The sequence below is a fragment of the Ciconia boyciana genome, chromosome 2 (assembly GCF_034638445.1).
Source record: "Ciconia boyciana chromosome 2, ASM3463844v1, whole genome shotgun sequence".
NCBI lineage: Eukaryota > Metazoa > Chordata > Aves > Ciconiiformes > Ciconiidae > Ciconia > Ciconia boyciana.
Window position 1 is genome coordinate 150,470,258 of NC_132935.1, and position 20,678 is coordinate 150,490,935.

At 39.4% G+C, this 20,678-nt stretch overlaps 1 protein-coding gene across 10 annotated transcripts in view; it reads right to left on the reverse strand.

The window, feature by feature from the left end:
- The window catches only part of ABI1 (abl interactor 1), an 82,450-nt gene that overhangs the window by 22,996 nt on the left and 38,776 nt on the right, over window positions 1-20,678 (reverse strand). For all 10 annotated transcript variants that reach the window (XM_072854501.1, XM_072854496.1, XM_072854500.1 and 7 more), the window contains exon 3: window positions 7,606-7,782. In XM_072854501.1, coding sequence (XP_072710602.1) covers window positions 7,606-7,782 — 177 coding nt within the window. The remainder of the gene's footprint in view (window positions 1-7,605; window positions 7,783-20,678) is intronic.

Below are 20,678 nucleotides of genomic sequence, written 5' to 3' on the forward strand. Positions count from 1 at the left end.
GTTTAGGCAGCAGGGTCTAGACTCATTATGATTTTAAGAAAAACATGAAAAAAAGACAGCAGAAAACCAAAAGGAAAAGCAGGTACATGTTTAATGTAGGTTCAAGCATCTATGCAAATGCCTCTAGGCCAGCCAGCCAGTTGGTAGAACATGACCATCACCAACTGCCTGATCAGTACTGAGAAGGTCAGAGTCAGGAAGGAAGGAAATACAGGGCATGAGGAAGAGAAGCAGCAGCATACATAAGGTTCACAGCTTGAAGAGGGAAGAGACTGTTCTGAGAGGAATCTATAAGAGATAGGAGGTGCAAAAGGAAAAAAGCTTAGTCAAACTAAGAGCAGCACTGAGAACTGCTGCAGAAGCTGCAAGGAGCACGACTCCCTTCTCCTCCCGCTAGTTGTATTACTGTACACACAGGAGACAGTTTTCAGCCAGATACCAGCATCCTGGATGACATACACATCAGAACAAAAACACAGTGTGTAGGCTTGCTGGGGATGCTTGTGATGCTGAGGCAGAGAACTAGACAGATCAGGATGTTCCCCGAAACAAGACAGCACAGTAAGCAGCAGTATTGGTTGGGGTTTCTTGCAAGCATCAGAGCAGAGAGATGTTTTAAAGAAACAAGCAGAACAATTTTGCCTTTCCAGGGAAAACTCACCAAGCATGTGGCAGTCCTGGATAAAGTTTTAAGGGTTGTCAAAAAATTAAGAGAAAGAAACCACAATCTCAGGTTCAAGAAACAGCAGTCAACCTTGCTGCATTTCCAAAAGATCACAGCTAGGGCAGTGGCACATCCGCAGGGTTTTGACAGTGCAGGAGAGCAGGCTGGCCAAGGACTGAGAGCCAGCAGTGGGCTGGAAAGGAGTAATGCAATTAAGGCAATGGGGAAAACAGGTGTTTGCCACAGCCATTCAAGGCATTTATCAAAGCCAAAAGTGAAGCTGCTTCTGTAACCGATGCCAGGAATTCAGAGCACCTGGACTAAGAATTTTAGTTGTGGGTTTGGACAGGACAAGCAATGTTTTGGGACAGTCGAGCATTGACTGTAAGTACCAAGTAAGAGGCTTACTTGCTTAAGGCAACTATTTCGGCAATTCCAGCATGCTCAGTTCTGGTAGTCTAAACAGTACAAAAATACCTGCCGACAAAGGCGGTATTGCAGGTTTCTGTAACTGAGGCCAAAGGGACAAGACCAAGAATGGCGTGAAAGGGTAGGGTGTGAGGCAATCAGAAGTATCTATTGATAGCCAAAGGATGTCCAGACATTTGAGGGACTCTGCTGATGGCCTCAGGAGGCAGCCATCTAACTAACTGTTTTCAATAGTTTCCATGCCAAGTAACAAGTCATGGGGGAACATTAGTCATGATTCAGGGAACCAGAAAGCTATTATTTGAATTATAAACTGTGTTTGGAAAACCAGGGCTAGGGACATTGCACACAACTCATCTATATGAGCAAATATATCTATAAGCACAGAAATACAAAAGGCCACTTGCACACAGGAGCAAAATCCTCATCACACTGACATCCAGGAAGTTTCCCCTGCACATTTCAGCTATGAACTCTCCAATTTCAGATTGCAGAAACTTCAAATCTCTGCGCAGGTTTGGTTGTACTTCCCCTGCTGTACGTCGCTCACTATTTCTCCAACTCCTGAATTTAAAGAGCCAATTTCACTCTATATCCTGCCATACGTAGGATCACTGAAAGCCATCATTAAAGACCATCCAATATAAATGCTGATTAATGGAAACAAAAGTTTAAAAACTGCGCCAGTCTAATCTGCATTAATAATAAGTGTCTGGCAAACTCAGAACTTTAATTTGTATTCTGTGTAAAAGCAATAATCAGCCTTAGATCTGTTACCTTTGACCAGTAATCACAGTCATCAACCACAATAGAAAAAAAAAAACAACACATGATTGCTCTTGATGACTCTTTAGTCAACCACCCCTTTTACTTAAAAAGGTATTTCCTTTATTAGTCAAGAGAGAATTATCTGAGACATCCCTACAGAAAGGCAGCTGGCCATAAGACCTTTTAGAGTGCTATTACATATCTGCAGCTAGGCAATTCAATTGCCCCACAGGCATCCTCATAGATTTTTACACAAGATCACCTCCTGTCTCACCAGTGGAGCAGTTTTGGAGTAGCACAAGAGGACACAGTCAGAGCAGGAAAAGCAGCTGGAAGGGTACTTGTACATGAAAGTATGGGATGCCTGAGGAAAGGATACAGTAAAGTCCAGAACATGGTTTCTTTACAGAAATCAAGATATGGACTTCGGGAGAATGTGTAATCAAAGATGTTTTTCAGAAGGCAGACTGTACGTGGGTGTCAGACATTCAGGGTAACACACTCCTGCCACTAGTTCTCTGCAGTTTTAAAGAAATCATTCCTGTGTCTCAACCTCCTTATCAGAATGGGTCAGAAGCCTTTTTTTGTTCTTTATTTCCTTATAGTCTATTGTAAGGCAGATTTTGAGAAAATTTATGTTCCAAATCAATTTTTCTTTCAAAGTTGAACATGAGTAGGTAAGTCTCTTCTCAGTGAAATTTTATCTTTTAACTATAACCTCTCCCAGTATTACTTGCAACCTAGTAATTACATAGTCTTCTGTTAACAGTAACCAGCTGTAGCTTGTCAGTATTGCTTCTCTCTCCTTTATTTTTTTTTCTAGTTTCCAAACTGAGCAGGCAAAAATTTTCAAGTCACATTTGACCTCAAAATGTTTTTACATATTAAACTGCTATTAACATACAAAAACCTGCTTGTAGATGATAGACAAACTTAATATTGTTCCCTCAGCACTCAGTCTTGTTCAGAGAAAGATACCTAGATTCCTGCCTTTAAATACTTCAAGCTTTTTGAATTGAGTTGTAACTTAGATCTAGCTACAATAAAATAAAGTTAACATAAAAAAAAATTCTTTTCAAAATTAGAAAATAAAGAGACCTCATAGTTTTGAATTTTCTTTGCAAGCAGAAAGGCTTGAAACCTACGTTGTATCAGATGACACTACGCGCACTTCTGAATTTCCAGTAGCAAGTGCACTATGAAAAGCACACAGTGTCAACACTGACAACAGAGTCATTAGGGTTGACAACAGGAAGAGTTACTTTTTCCCCCAGAGAAGCCTTCTTTACCCTACAGCAATATTTACTGTTTGGCCATGACCCCAGAGGGATGATGTGACATTAATGAAATTGGCAACATGACATCCTTTGAAGCCTGAGTGTCTGATAGAGGCTAATATAGGTACAAAGGCAGCAGAGGCTCAGGTTCAGGATCCCTGGCTCACTTTGTTTTTATTACAGTGAATTATTTAAAAATTAATACTCAAGTGGCTAACACATAAAAGGTCTTATCCTAAAGGGGAAGCAAGCACGATTAGGTAGCCTTCCAGCCTCCCTTCAGCACCTCATCTGCATTTTTCTTTTGCACTGACACAGATGTAAGCATGAGGACTGCATGTGAGTAGGGCAGGCTGACAAGGATAACAAAGGTGAGAGCAAGGCTCCCTTCTCTAAGCCTAGTATTCAGAAGTTTTGGCCCAACCCCTACTTTAAGGGAGTCCTTCCAACTTCCATTTGCTTGAGAAAGATTTCTGAATGCTTAACTCCTGTTTGATTTCCGGGGCTAGAAAGCTTCTTACAGTTTTAATGCACTGAAATGCAAGTGTTTTATGGTGATGAAATTCTGAATTTTTTCTTAAAGCTGAAAAGTGATCAATCTTCATATACAATTCAAGTTTGGTTTTGAACAACTATTAGTTCCATAAAACAAACTCGATCCAATTACAGCTATTAGGCATTTCAATTTAGCATGTATTCAATATTTTATCTGCCTTTACCATAAGGTATTGTTTCAATTTCCTACTTAGCTGCCATTTTACAAATTGCTGCAATTCCACCTGCCTCCTATTTGAAAAAAAGATTATAATAAATTCAAAGGCCAACTTCAGGGCTTTTAAGGCAGCTTCCAAGCTCCCTCCTCCTTCTCCCCCCTCTTAAACTGAGGATTTTCTGTATGAGTAATTGTATTTGACCTATTTATTTGCTGGCACACTATTTTTTCCTTTCACAAAAGAAGGGGAAGAGAAGGAAGGAAATGCTAAAGTAGCCTCTGCCTAATAATTTTAAACCAAGCTCTACACAGGAAGGTAGGCTCTCACATCCCGACAGTTACTCTTATTTACCAAGAATGACTTCCAGCTACATTCCCCTATGTCCAGAGGGTGACAGCTGAGCAACTACTTAACAGACGGGCAAAAATGCTTGCCTGTGTGTTTCTTGGAGCCATCTACATGTAATATTTGTGTTGCAAGGGAAAGCCTTCTCACTAGCAAACCAACTTTAAAAGCCCTCCTGAATTTGACTGATGCTAGCCTTGGCTTCATAGGCACGTATATAAAAAAAAGGCAACTTTAGTCCTTTTGGAGACTTCGTCTGTATCTGCCCCTGCAAAGGGAAGGGGCAGAGAGTGGAGCAGCTAGGGCAGCTTGGGGCTGCCATGGAGCTTTCAGGCTGAAGGAGAAAGCACCTCTGCGATCCTAGGATGCTCTACAAAAGCTTTTCTACCAAAAAGCTGCTGGAAGAGGAAACAGGCCTGCCTTCCAAGGAGGTGTCTCCCATTAGGGAGGAAACCTGCTATAGAGAGCAGCTTCTTATCATCACTGCCACACCCACCCTCACCTGCCCCCACAAAAATGTCTCACATGCGTTCGAGACAGATGGAGAAGGGCTCTCCACGCCCCAAGCACAGGCATCGGCTTTTGCATCCCCTCTACACAGCCATGAGAAGCATCAGAGACACATACAAAGAAAATAAGCTGTGAGTATGCACAGGAGCTGTTTCTGCATTTGCTCAGATGGAAGATGTACAGGGGAAGACAATATTTACCCTGAGGATTACCCATCTTTCTATTTATTTTTTTTTTTTAATTCTGTGAGACAGTTTATATAAAACAATTCAGGATCACCCCTTAAAATATACTGCATATTTTAATTAGATTTTTCCTAAGATCAGTATTTCATGAAATAAATAAAAGCAGAAACAGGCTATAATCCAGCCTGTATCTTTGATTTCTCTTCCTTGTATTTTTCCTTTCTGTTTCTTTATCAAATCCTGCACCAGAACACAACAGAGAGTCCTAGTAACAGCAATAAATTTTCATCTATGGATTTCAGTGTTGCATAATTTTTATTTAATACTAAAATATCAATGTATGTGTTGTACTGTATTTTGTTGACAGTTGCCACAACAGAAGACATTCAAGGACCTGCAAGTTAGTCAAATTGACAATTGCTCTAGGCAGAACTAGAACTTCTTTTTCTCTAGAAAAACATAGTTTCTAAGGCCTTATCGGACATGTTGCTGTCCAACTTGGGGTGAAACCTTTGGTGAAGAAAATAAGAGTTATCAGAGTCTGAAGCATCTTCTAAGACCATTCTGCACAAGACAAAGTTTGTAATTCAATTTATTGTATGCTTCCCCCTAATTTGTACGTTCAAGAGGCAACTCAGATTCTCAGTGTTATCCATTATTTGTGCTGACTTCCAACAGAAACTGATCCAGTTTCTTAAGTTGTTTTGGTTTGATTTTCTTATAACAGCACTAGCTACATCTGCGTTTGCAGACAAAGCAAGCTACTTCCTTCAGAGCTATGATCTGTGTCACACTCTCGGAATCCCAGTAATATGATGGCTAAAAACATGTAATTATGTCATTCACTACCTCAGCCCACTCTTCTCAACAGTGTGTCCAGTGAATGTCAACACTGGTGAAAGCGTCAAACGCATGACAGCCATCTGGAACTATATACCTGAGGCCTGGCTGGCAGCTTGTTTCATTTGTGTAACAAGCCTACGTAGAAAATACCAACATCATTTTTCTACTAAGCGTTTCATGCCTTCCACAGTCGTAAAACAGACTTAGGCAAATCACTCAATAAAGAAACAACAGCAAGATATAATTTGTAGCTGACTTGTAATAAGTTGCTTATTTGGTTATTACTGGAAGCTATTTTACCTCCGAACAGACCAGGTTTTTAATATAGAATTAAACCACTAACAGTTAAAAAAGCCTTTACTAAAAATGTTCCCTAAGAGCTGCCTAGAAATAGGTAAATGGCACCTCATTTCCACCCCCTAAACAAATAGGGTCACATTAATAAAGACACCAGTACCCCTAAAAGCAAATAGTCATATTGTAAAATACAACCGCTACACCTTAACAACGTCAATGTTTATGGATCAAGCAACCTGTTTTGAGCATGCACAATACAAGTAGTTCAGCAAAGCATCAACTTCTGAGACTAACAGTAATTATTCTACTTTTTAAAAGTCTTCTACAGCACTTGATCCCTGGAGCACTTAAATACAGAAACCAATACTCTGACACTGAATTTGTGGATTCCTGTATTCTCTATTCATAGAGCACTCTCCTTGAATGCACAGACTGTACTGAAAAATTATCAATTTCTCTGACCCCAGTGTTTCTATTTTATAGCAATTCAGGGCATGTCTTTCAGGCTTCTACATAGGATTGTGCTTCATCCAGTCTGGCTTAAATTATTAGTGTAAAACAACCCTAAGAGTTACAGGTTTAGCTACAAACAAAACAAAAAATCAGGTAGTCCAAAATCACTACGTTAATTCATAGCCTAGAGCTGTCATGGCATAGAGCTGCTTTCTAACTTGTGTTGGAATTAGACTCCTCTGGACATGCGGAGGGTTACTATGAAGCAGGAGGTATGCTGGCACTCTTGTGTCGAGTAATTCTGAAAGATCTGTTCCTCAAGAGCTCAGTGATTCAAAGGGCACGTGATGGGTTGATCTAGCTGCACAACTGACTGACCACAGCACATCAAGCTTTAGAGCATACGTGGGTGCTGAATAAAAGCTTTTTAATGCCATTCAAGGGAAGATTGTTGTGAACTGAATATACCTGGAAGGCCTGCTCAAGGGGGATATAAAGCTATTTTTTTATAAAAATAGGGAGCAAAGGGTGTTATATTCATTCACTTCAACTATGACCATTTCAAGGGAGGCAGACATTAATTTATGAAGGCTTTTATTTAGAGAAAAGGAAAATGAGGCTGTCCGAAAGCACAAATGGGAGTGAGACATCAAATGCCACTGAGATTTAAATGCCAACAAACTGACCCCCTTTCTCCTGACCACCCTCCAAAAAAACCCAACAAAAAAACCCACCCCACCAACCAGTTTCCCTAATTTTTCTCAATAATGAAAGAAATAAAGGGAGTGGCAGAAACAATTTAATCAGAGGAGGAAGGAGTGATAATTTTAAAAGTCAGTCATGGCTTTTTTGATAAGTCATTAGCCTAAGATCATGAGCCATTATTTCCAGACACTGTGACTACCACTGACAGTCACACGGTTATTGCAAGCATTGCTCAAAAAACCCTCACTGTAAAACAATCCATTTTGTTCTTGAAATGTTTGTATGTGGGAGCATATCAAACCCATAATCCTTCCTACCATAAGTGAACTAAATATTTTAATGTCAGTAACATTCTGCCCTGACCCTATCTCCTGGTCTGTGTTACTTGGAGTCCTCAAGTGTCCAGGTATTCTTACCTTTACGCCATGGCCAACATCATCCAGCACCGTGTAGTCTATAGGTTTTCGAATATACCTTACAGGACGTTCCATGTTCGCTGGTGCTATAATTTTGTGAGTTCTTGATGTGTTCTTATTGGTCGTCAAAATGCCTATCTCTCTGCGAGCAACCTTTTCTTTATGGATGTCCACAGTCTAGATAAAAAACAAGAAAGTATGGGTTTCTTTAGGCATTTGCTGTTTTTTTTTTTTTACAGAGCTATCTACACATTTAGGCTTCACTATAAGATAAAAAGTCTGAACTGAGTTGATGCTGCTGGAAGGATGCCAGTTTATTGACAAAATGAGTTTAATCTACATTAACATTGTTTGAAAATTACACTTTAATTAAATAACCAATATTAATAATAAAATTACGATTATACATTACTGCTTTGACACTCTAAAGACACTATGCAGATACAGTACTTGCACATTAACCCTCAACATTCTTTTGACTGACACTAGTAATAAATTACTCCAACTCCACAGCTGGGAAACCAGGACAAACAAGCTAAGCAATTTGCCCGCAGTCCCAGAGGGGGACTAAGCTTGGAAAGCCTGTGAGGTAATTTCTTTCAGCCAAGCCATCAGTGCATATCAGAGTAAGAGTCTGCATAGGGAAGAACTAATTTCAGCACTGAGGCTAGTTTCAGTCATACTGTTTGTAACAGCTTTACTAGAAGAATAACACAGAGCCTTAAAGATGCAAGTAAAGGAATATAAAATATGCTGAGCTCCATCATTTTATTAGGAAATACCTAAAGAGACAAAGAAAAGTCAGTCCAGCAGTCTGTGAAGGATCACTAAGCTTCACACAACAAACACATGCTTCTACATGCAATATAACCACCTAGCTGAAGGAGAACAAGTACAAATCAAGCATCAGACGCCATAGGAAGTCCCACCTCTAGGAAGCCTATTTCAAGATTCAGGGATGGAATTTACTGGTTTAAGTACCTACTAGAACCTCAGGATCTCATTGCAGGAGATGGTATCTGACAAAAACCACCTCTTTAAGTGACTTTGAACAAAACCTATTAAGCCACCACTTTTTCCACTAAGGAAAATAATTTTCAGTCTGTAAGCATCAACTCCTCCTGGAGACACTGTCACAGAAACACAGAGTCAAGGTTCAGAAAGAAAGAAAAAAAAGAAAAATCCTTGTCCATCAGTACTCAATTAGGTACATCTCTAGAAATGCCTAATCTAAAATGGATACTGTGATGTGCAAGTTTTTGTTTAGTGAAGCAGAGTCAAAGATGAAGCACAAAATTAGTTTATATTTCACTCTACTTCTATATGAGGCAAGATGAAAAAAGCAAGGTAAGCATCCAGGAAATGACCATTTCAGGAAAGCCAGCATTCAGTGTTCAGAGTTCACTATGAAATGCTTTCAGTTGAACTGTTTCTTTTTTCATTAACTGGTGCACATGCTCAAATAATCTTAAATTCTCTTGAGTAAGTACAGAAAGAAATAAAATACTCCTTAACAGCTTTGATACATGGCATTGCAGATTACAAGTGGGAACACAAGTGGAGAAGCACCTAAAAGCAGTCATATCAAGCAAGCTGGTTTTCACAGCTTAAAGCTAAATAACAGACAACTTGTAACATCGCAAAAGGTTATTTTACTTTGGAAGTGCATGGAATCTTAATAGAAATAAGAGTTGTGATCTTCCAGAGCAATGCAAGACATTAAATGTGTATGTCTGCATTAGCTTATTTGAAATAAGTTAATTAAATATCCTAATAAAGCTTTGGAGCAAGCCTTATTGTTCTAAATACTCGTGCTCTGAAAAATCCCAAAGTCAGGAATAAAAAGCACCTTTCCAAATAAGACAATCCTATACATCAAGCATTTAGCACTAAATCAGTATCAGATATCACCCACTGCACCCGCGTTTGCTCTGGCAGCTAATTTCACAGACAACAGCGTGAAGACTTAAGAACAAGACTACCCGTGTCCTACTCCAGCTATTATTTGTTCTTTTCCTTTTAGAGACTAAAATATACATGTAATTTCTGCCTTTTAGTTTGCTTTCAGTGAGATCAAGAAACATTATCTGAGTGCTGTGCTACATGTTCTTAGATGTTCTTATTTCTCTTCCAATTCCTCTGTACAACCTGAACCCTTTTGTTCAATGATACTACCAGGTCTCAAACTATCTTACAGAACTCTTTAATAATACACAACTCTTCATATTTTGTAATACATGAGCACTGCATAGGTGAAAAAAACTTTAGTCACCTAAACAACATAGCAATATGGGAGGCTGAGGAGAATGTCAATTTAAGGCATACTACAATGTTTTAAAAGAGGGTATTTTAAAATACTGCTATGCCCCTTGAAATAAATCCATGCTTCTACTTTATTCTCATGAACAGAATCTGTTGTTACTAATAAATTCATTTTTTGTTCAGTGGATGGACAAAAATGCATCTTTATACTAAGTTATCTTAACATTGATGTCAAAAGAAAAAAGAAACAAAACAAAACCCTTCACAGTACAAAAAGATGCATCTTCTCCTAACAGGTAGTCCATGAAGACTGACTTTTCCTCCCTGCAATGAACAATGAAAATTCCATATATTACTAGAGCAGAGGATACGAAATTCCAGGAACAGATGCTGTTACCATACATGCTTTGGAAAATGACTTAAGTAATCTTGCAACAAATTCGTGTTAACAGAAAAAAACCCTTAGAACAGGAAAAGAGCATTTATTAATTATATCAGACAGCTTATCCAAAATTAAATACAGAGCAGCAATTTGTAAAGTCTTTCCACGGATTTCAGTAATGTAAACCAAGCAAAGAGAAGACTATCTGTATCACTGTGCAGGGCCAGCAACTTACGGCATATATGTGAATCTTGAACAGCATGCAGGCACGCCTGTGCAAGAGACTAATTTGCTGTTCAAACCAAATGAGACTGCAACTCTTACCACATCTGATACACTGGAAAAGCAAGGCGGTATTTTGCCCCTATGCAAAGCAAAGGCTCCCAGCATATGCTTTGCCCAGAGCAATATGCTGCCCATCAGCTACTAGACAGCATCTTGCTTCTTCAAGAAGAAATTACTTTTTCTAGATCTGTAAAGACTGAGTGTTATTAATTGCTCTGTGATCATTATGCAAAACAAAGCACATAACAGTTGTTCATTTTTGTATTTTTATCTATTTGCTTGATGTTGATGTTGAAGTTTATTGTTTAGTCACAGGCAATGTTTTTCACTTCCAAAAGAGGAAAAACCAAAAACACAAGCAATTTTTAGCAGGATAGCACAGCTATCCAGCCAGACAACAGTTAATTCCCAAGAGACACAAGCCTCATATGCCAGGTAACAGCCAAACTAGACCATTCTCAAAGCTCTGGCCACACTTGGCACATGTAGCTATGACTAAGTGTCCGCTCTGATATGGTAACAAGACAGCTAAACAGTAGTTAGTTCGTGATTTCATGCAAAAAACCTATTTTTAAACATCAAAGATGGAGAGGAGCAAAGTATGGCAAACCAGCTTGGGTTAACACAGGTTAACAAGCACTAGCAAACAGACCAGCTTCAAGTATGCTTGGCTTATGCCAAAACATAAATACGTAGCATAATTTAAAATTTGGGGAATAGGGATTGGGATTCTCACTCCTAGACAACATAATCCAGCAGGAAAAAGTCCAGCTTTGTACTGGCTGGGAGAAGACAGCCCTTCCAGAAGCACAAAATGTTTCCTTTGGGAAGCAAATTTAAACTAAACCATCAAACAAACCCCTTTGCCATTATAACTGGGTGCTAGGGACCATGCCAGCTAATCCCAGAAGCAAAGTAGAGCTTGGAGGTTGAAGGAACTGTTAATGATTAGCCGTCTCCACTATCTGTCTGCTTCAAAGCATATTAAAAAAAAAAAAGAGGAAAAAAAAACCAAACAGTTGATCAACAGGATGTAGAGTTAAAATTTAACTGTTTGCTTCCTCAAAAGTAGCCTCAAGGCCAAGTGCAGTACAGCAATGATACAACAAATAGTTGTTCTTTTCTCTTCTTTTTCTGCACTGCAGATACCGCTCTACCCATGTGCTACAGTGTGCAATCCCAGGACAAACACTTTACAAGAACAGAGACTGCAGTACATTTGGCCAAGCTAATTTGAGGATATCTAAACATTTTAAAGCCCACATATATAGGGATATTTTTAAAAAAATGAAGAAGAAAAACAACTTCAAGTTTTGACAATCTTTTTAATCCTGAACGGCTGCAACTCAAATTTATGAGCCAGATACTCACACAGCCACTGCTTCTCTCACTAAATGCACGCACAGCTGGTGAAGAGCAGGCGGAAAAAGAAAAAAAATACCTCTATCAAATTAACTCAGCTAACCAGGCACTGCCAACTTCAGGCTGTCCTGAAGGACAAGACCACTCACTACACTAATACCACAGATTTACACCAAGCAAATACCCTTAGGTTTGTGTTAAATTCACCGATACTCCAGACGCGTTGTGCAAGAAAACTCCACTTCAGGTTTCCTACTCTGCTCCTCCCCAGTTCCTCAAGAATGAAGCTGTAACAGCACACACACTCACCTGGCAGAGGGCACAGGAGAAGCACTGTGTGGTGCTGCACAGCTATCTTACCAGCAAGCTGGAAAAAGCTGCCAGGCTTTTGGGAAGAGTGGAGTAACAGTTAGGGGAGAGAAGAACAGCTGCCCAGTCCTCAACAGTGAAAATGGTGGCTATCAGGTAAAAACAGTAGACAAACAAAAACCCCCAAAAGACAGACAAAGGTACAGTGTAGGAAGCTACAAGTTAATAATAATATAAAAAAAAAACACCACCACCCCCAAAATCAAACCACCACACACTTTCACCTATGAATTTGAGGATGAGTGAAAAGTCACTTCAAGGGCATTTCCTTGATTTAAAAAAATCTAACATCCAAAATACATTAGGCAAAAAAAATCCTAAAATTACACTGCCATTTTTACTGACAGTTTTTCAGACCATTTCATGCAATGGTTTTAAGAACTTTTATTTTCATATCATGAACATCCTTCAAACAAATGTCCTGTGCTGCACAGAGCTGCAAGTCAGTAACATTTCAATTTGTCCCTAGGCTCCCTCAGACAAGAAGGAATGTAGGCTCAAACTCCACAGGCTTCCCCAAGCTGCTACTTTAGAGAAAGCGAGGAGAAAAGGAAGGCTGAACAGCTTGTTATTAGCAACAGCCTTCTGTAATTTTGACATTGTTTCCCTTTTTTTCTTTTTCAGTTTGCGGTTGAATATAGGGTTGGGTCTGTTACTAACACTTTATTTCAAATAAGTAAAGCCCTGGTTACAGAATAATCATATCTAAATGTCAGCAGAATAGATCAGAATTACTTTATACAAGCAAAACCACAGACATAAGACACATCAGCCACACAGGCAGCATGACTTGTTACCACTTCCCACCCCCATCTTCCTAGCATACTTGGTGTAATCACACTTACTGAGTCTCGGTAACCTGTTCTGCACAAAGCTGGTGCTGCACTTCCCGAAAGTAATCTGTTCCAAAGGAACAGTGTTAACCAAAGGAAACAAACACTAAGGAGCTTTCAGCATCCCTTAATAAAGAAAAAAAAAAACAAAACAGACTCTCACTCTTTGCAATTTGTTCCTAGACCCAGCTTTAATATTAGCCCTTACTGTCATTCTCTAAAACTGCAAATTTCGTTGTCTTGCTATGTAGTTTACACAATAAGCTTCCCTGAAATTAAAAAAATCTCATGAGACTAAGAACATAAACCTGTTCTGTTTTAGAAATAGATTTATCCCACTGCTACTTCCATAAAGAAAGCATATTTAGTAAGACTTTTTAAATACATGAGTTACGGTTAATTGAATAATGGCACTGAAGAGATCCTGGACAATGCACGTTGTACAGGCTACCTGCAAGGAAGTCAGTTTGACCTACAAAAAGGACAATAAAATCCTCAGCTTTAATGAGCTCAGCCAGACAGCTAACTTCTTCAGGGAGAGCACCATTTTATGCTGTTATTTTGTGAAGGAAATTCAAAAGAAAATTTAGAATAGTCAACAAGTCAACACAGGGAAACATGAGCATATTTACACTGCAAGAGAAATATTCTACAGAAAAGATCAGTTACAGGTTCAAGGCACATCAGGCATGAAAAAGCATAAGTGAGTAGTCTGAGTTTTTTAAGACATCATGTAAAATCACATGTCTACACAATGTTACAAATTATATCTTTCATTAACTCTTTATGAAAGTGCAAGTAACTTAAGTATTTGACTTCATTAGTATTGCTTATATATTGTCTGATCCCCATCAAGATAGTGTTCAAGAAACTCCAGAATTTACCTACAGAAATAAAATAATTTATTTCCATGTCTTGTCCAGGAGAGTCTGAGTGCTAACCAAACCTGGCCTCACTGGAGATGCAGAGAGCAGAGCACCAGTGCAACTGGCACCACTCACCCTTGTTTATCGTTATGCACACACTCATTTATCCCATGGGAATCTCCAAGGTATGAGGCTCTGCTGGCTTTGGGAATTACAACTGTCAGTTCCATTGACTAGAAATAGTTTGAATACCCCAGCTGTGCCTGCACCAACTCAGTTATAGACCAAAACCGGGCAGTTTGGTGGGCATCTGCCTCTTCCCAGTTCTTCAGCACAGATGTCTAGTTAAGTTAACCAACATCCGAGAAGCATATACAAAACCTGAAAGAAACTTTGACAGGAGCACTGCCCTGTTATTAGTGACTGGTGGGGCCAATCCTACCTCTAAGGTAGAGAAGACTGATGCAACCTTTCATCATGCTCAGTTGGCCATCAGTTGTGTGAAATCCAAGTCCCTAGTTAGCTTTGAACAAACCTTAATCTGAAGGTACCATACTAGAAGCTTTATACTGGTTATCTTTCACTTTCACAGTAAAAAGGGGAAAGGTCCTCCTGACCATCCCCCGCCTCAAGAGATTAATTCAAGGCATCTTTAACAGCCCCTTGGACAGTCAGCAGAATCAAGTCTGCTAAAGTACTGTCAACTTATCAGTCAATCCACAGAAGAAAGCCAGTGCTAGCAACAAGCAAGAGTTACTAGAAGAGGAAAAAAGAGGTGGTTTTTTTCAGTTCCCCAAATTATTTTAAGAATATAAGGATTTCAAGGCTTTATTATTTCACATACACAATCCTTCAATCCAATTTTCACTAAGGCTAAAAGTCAGTTGCCTGAACACCAGTGTCTAATGGCATCTGAGAATTCTCAGAATATCCTGCCATGCCTTCTGAAGCTGCACCATGAAAGACAGGTCTCCTGTCACCTCTGAAGCGTTTAGACATCTAAGTTTCACCTTGTGTGCTTGCTTTCTATGTGGTGCTGGCAATGTAGCAGGCAACTGAAATAGATTTCAGAGCTGTATTTCCAGAGCTGCAAATCCAGCAATGTTTTCTTGTAGGTTTATAGACAGAAGTTTCTCACACATTCCCTTCAGCATACAGACAAGTTACAATAGTAGGACAGGCTCTCTAGAAAGCTTCATCTCCTAAAGTCCTGGTAAATCCAGGCCTCTTAAGGTAAAAGGCTAGAGGAACCAGATAAACCATGTCTCATGTAATCTGATTATGTCATCTTCCTTTTCCTGCAGAGAGGGTTCACAATCAAGAGCTTTTACAGATTAACACAATGAACTAAGGCCATCAACACATATACATCAACTTGCCCAGTCTATATAAAATGTTCACCATCATCAGAGGGGGAAAGATGCTAGACAGAACAAAGGAAAAATAATGAAAGAAATACTAAGTCCTATTTCCAGAGGTAACACGTATGTAAATGCACACATTTGTTATATATTTATATACATAAACAATATATATTTTTTAACATATATATATAACACAATGCTAACAATGCATTTTACTAATATCATCCAATGTAGGGGGGGTTGAAAAGTGGTGGTTGTGTTTTTTATTTAGACAGTTTATCACTGGACTTCTTCAATTATGTCTTGACGCAGATTATACACCAGTTTAATCCTATGGAACTAGCCCTTGACTTAAGAATTTAAATCTTTTTCTTTATATACAGTAGCAGATTTTCTCAGATTCTCCTAGCAATCGCCATCGACATAAAGCAGACCAGATTTCAGTAAATGTTTGAAGATATTTTCTACCTTTACATAAGTATTTTTCCTGGGAAATCAGGACAGTTGGAGGGGGGTGGTGTCAGGGAGGGAGTATACCATAGGCATCCCATTTACTCAGGACAGTTTGCTTGCTGTATGGTTTTAGAATTCAGAAGCACAGAAATGTAAAACAATAACGCACATAGTCCATAGCATGTCCTGCTCCAGAATTATGTTTCTTAAGCTGTACCAATTTCCATGCAAGGCATACTTAACAGAAAATTGATTCCTGACCAACAGAACATGTGCTTGCAAGTATTAAAATACTCATACGTCTTAAAAAAAAAAAAGAGTGGGGGCATTGATAAGCCTCATGAAAATCAAGAAGCTGAAAACAAGAGCTAGAGAAACAAGCTTAAAGCTTACTGGCCATAGACTAATAGCCTCACCTTTAGCCCTCTGGCTGTTAGGAAATTGGAAGCCTTTCTTCCAAATGGAAACTAGGATTCACTGAGAACTGGACTCAAAGACCCCAATTTCCAAGACACCATCTGTGAAGTGGCACATACACCTATACAACAGCACTGAAAAGGAGAGGGAAGAGAGGTCTGTTCAGCTAAAGGATTATTTATATAGATGCTTTTCAGAGTAGTCTATTGGCAAATCTAGTCACACATTCTGCTGGAGAAACTGAGCAGAAAGGGGCCACACACGAAGGAGACACAGGGCAAGGACAGACCAGAGGGGCTGGGAGCGGGTGCATGACAGTCTAGGACAAGAATCAGAGCAAAGAAACCAGCCCACTCATCCAAGAGCCAGACTTGAGTTCATGCCTGATTTTTCTTTCCTAGTGCCAACTGGAAATGAGAGGATTGCTATGGAGGACACATATTCATCCTTCAGACAGGACAGAAAGAAAGAAGCTTCTCACATTATTCTGTAATGGCTACTTCAGAGCATGTTCATGCAAGATGCTGAGAAAATAAAATGGGGCAGCTGAAGGAAATCAGTAAGTCTCACTTGTGAAATGCCACTTCACAGAATTAGGCTCTATAAATGAGGAGCATCTATGGAGAGATACAAGGGCATCTCATCACACCCTCACCTCCTGCCCCGCACCTTCCCCAACCGAAAGGAAGATGAGCATAAAGAAGGGAGGTCTGCAGGAGTATCTTTGGGAACAGGGAGAGGGATATGGAAAAGACGACTGGCAGATGGCAACTGAAGGCAAATGGAGTTTAAGTCCTGCAGAGGAAGAGACTTTTAGCAGCTCTACAGAGGCCCTCGTTATGGAAAGAAAACAGTTAAGATGACAGTCCTCCCTCCTCCCTGTTGCATTGGTGAAATGCCAGAAGCACTTTGCTAAAGTTCACACAAGTATGGGGGAAATGGAACTTCAAACATCTGGAGTATGGAGGTCAGACAGTGCTGCAGAAGCAGCTGGCCCTGCACACAGGAGGCGGCTGTCTGCTAGGACGTCAGTCAAGTGAAGGGAAGAGGTGGGATGGGTCTGTGGCTAAGAGCAAGAGCCTAAAAAACGGCAGATTGAAGCTCTATTCCTGGCTCTGCCAGACTTCCTGTGCTACACCAAGCAAGTTGCTTCACTGCTTGGGCCAGCTTCTCAGAGCTGCCCACCTGCAAGAGCTTTGAGAATAGACATAGACAGAATGTAGGTGGGCACAGGTATAGGCAACGCTGCCATAGCTGTCTGCTCCGAGCACAGTGAAACACGGCGACAAAGATACCCAAGATTTCTCTGTAAAACAGCTTCCACTGATGTTTTTAATTGCTAGTGAAAATAAGGAAGTAAGTTACGGATCATACTTCCTGTGCTTTGGCAAACCCTACTGCCGATTTTAACCATTTGAGCAAAACAAACATACATACACTAAGAAGTGTGTTGTGAACATTACTCATTTAAAAAAAAAATAAGCAAGCCCTCCAATGACCTCTGATACATGTTCATGGGGAGTACAACATGAATTTTTGCATTCTAACTTTTTTTTTTGTCTTTCAAATTCAACTGCTAGTTCAATTCCCTCTTCAGGAGTCTGAGCATAATAAACAGGTAGGAAAAAAATGCATCACTAATGTAGATCTCTGTGGGAGTGATGTAAGGGCCAACAGGAGGACACAGAGAAGGGGAAATGAGATTATTTGCAATTATCTTCTACCTCCCTCCCAAAGTCTGTGGCTTTTCAGCATCAAAAGCTGGGAGCCAGGGAGAGCGAAGTAGCTACCATGGTGTTATTCCCTGTTCTAACACAAAATCCCCAATCGCTCTAGAATACACTTTCCAGTATTTGCTGGAGATTTCAGCTGTGGCTGAACACCACACACCACCACTTTGCAACCACTGTACGACAGGAAGTACAGACCCAGCTCTGCATCAGATCAAAACCACAGTGTGTGGCAAATTAACGATTGCTAACCATCCACTTGAGTTTCATGCTGTATGACAAACACCTTTTTGAAGGACAGTTCTCTTACTCAGTCCTCCCTCCCAAGACAGGATTGTGATAAGGGAACTACTAAGGTACACCTCCTCTTCTCTAGTGAGCTGTGAAAAGAATAGACATTTCTACACAGTGAGCTGAATAGACATTTCAACGATTAACTAAACACCAGTTGCTAATACAAGTTTCCAGAGGGAAAAAAAAAAATCTAAATGGAACCAAAGACTTATTAGTTATATTTGAACACAAGCCAGAAATGCAAAAATCGGCTAATTAAAAACAATCTTTAAAATAGAAGACACTTCAAAAGAAGTGTTTCAAGTGTACAATCCTACTGATTGATTTTGACAGAACAACATTTGGGATGTGCAGTCATAACATGTTACGTTTGCATTCAGTCTTAAAAAGTACAAAAAGCAGATAAATGCTTTTGATTATGCAAAGTAAAAATCCCAACTGTATGTATGAGTGTATTTCAGTACCTGAAATGAGATTTTAGTAATTTCAAATTTCTTTTTTGCTGGGTATTCCTCAAGATATGCATGCATGAGTAGGCTCATTTAAAAAAAAAAAAATAGAAGAAAAAAAATATGCCTATGCAAGCTCCCACATGAGAGTTTCAGCATTTTAAAGTGGCTGAATAAGTCCCTCTTTTCCTTACTGGAAGCAATGCACTTGTCTAGAATTAAACAAAACATACAAATCTAAATATATTATTGACTGAAGGAAAGCACAAGGACAGAAAAGAAAAATTAAATGGCTTCTTCAGTAGTTTGGACTCACTAAAGAACCACCATGGGAATAGAACAAAACTGTATGTCGAATGAAAAGCATTTTGTGTGCCAAAAAAAGCAACTTCATAGGAGATGAACATGTGCAATTGCAAAGAGCACTGCAGGTGGCTGAAAAGGAAACCATCTAAAAAAAGCCTATAAAAAAAATAAACTCAACAGAACAAGTCTGAACTTTCTGAAAGTTTGTCTGAGGTAAGGAACTGATAAAGCTGGAATAATGACAAGCCAGAACGCTCATGCCTGAACAAAAAACCCCCAAAGCAAAACCCCTCACATTTAGTTGTAACTTGGCATTTCAAATTAGAGGGGTGGGAACACATCAAAAGAAGCAAGCTAACATAGCCTTAGCTTTAATTTATCACCTATTTATCACTTTAGTTTATCACCTCTAACAGCAAAAACAAAATATTTTCCAACAAAAAAGGTTATGTCACATGGTTGGGATAGTAGATTTATTGCATATCTCAAAATAATCATTATGCTAAAGAACAACAAAACTTCTACATAAAACCTACTCTGATTTGTCACATGTACTTACTTGAAAGTTTTCTGAATTAATTTTCAGGCACATACATTTCTTAAAACAAAACAAAGAAACAACAAACAACCCAAAACCAACAAAACACACCCAAAACCATGCAAAAGCCACACATACGCACACATAAAAATTCCTCTCCCAAGCACCCTCCTTCTCCACGTGAATTCAGGGCCTATGAGGTGTCTAAGATTGACAGTCCTGGGACAGATTGTTTCCCTAAGACATAAAACAGGGACAATATATGTGGAAATGATGCTCAGTATCCTTTAGCCACCTACCAACATAGTTTTGACTACAAATCATCCAAGGCACAATGTTATTTCTATACCTCTTTGATCACATCTCCTTTGATGGCAGTGATATAAGCTAGTGGGAAATCTGCTGGTTTTCAGTTGGGTCAGCACTGAACCAAGAGTAACTCAATAAACAGCCATGAGATAGCTAAAGGCTGTATTATCTACACCACAAACCCTCTTGGCTTAGTGCCACAAACACAGCTTACCACACATGAAATTTCTTTTTCTCTTCTTTTGTTTCCTAAATGTTCAAAGGTTGAAGATTGCATTTTCTCCAGATGAGAACTATTAAAGTTCTGGATTTTTTCAAGATTTTGTACAAAGCAAGCAAGTCTCTATGGCAAACAACTTCATTGCAACACTATGAGGTGCTACTCCAATGGGAGGATAACCAGCAATGGCCAGTTTTTTCCTCTCGTCCCCATTGCTGGTGAGTCTTATCAGTAAAATAAGATGGCAGGAACAACCCTTAGCCACTATAGATCCCACTTAAGAGTTTTCAGTATACTTATTCCACTCTGCAGTTAACTTACTACCTATACTACTACCTTCAGCATATTATTGCAGCAAAGAGTTCTTCCATATCACTTTAATATCCAAACAACTAGGATCTGACAAGCTCCTCACTTTTGTTTTCAAAGGCAAATATAGAACAAGACATAGTTCAACTTGCTGACCCAGTCTCCCCTTTCTCAAATCCCCTTCAGTAACCAGCTATCCCTTCTGAAGGTACATCAACAGAGGACAAGCTTAGAAGTATCATGAACTTCACTCAGCTCAAACTTCTTCTGAAATCTCAGTTTCCACAGCAGTGCGCATGGAAGCCTATTAAGATATTCTAGCAAA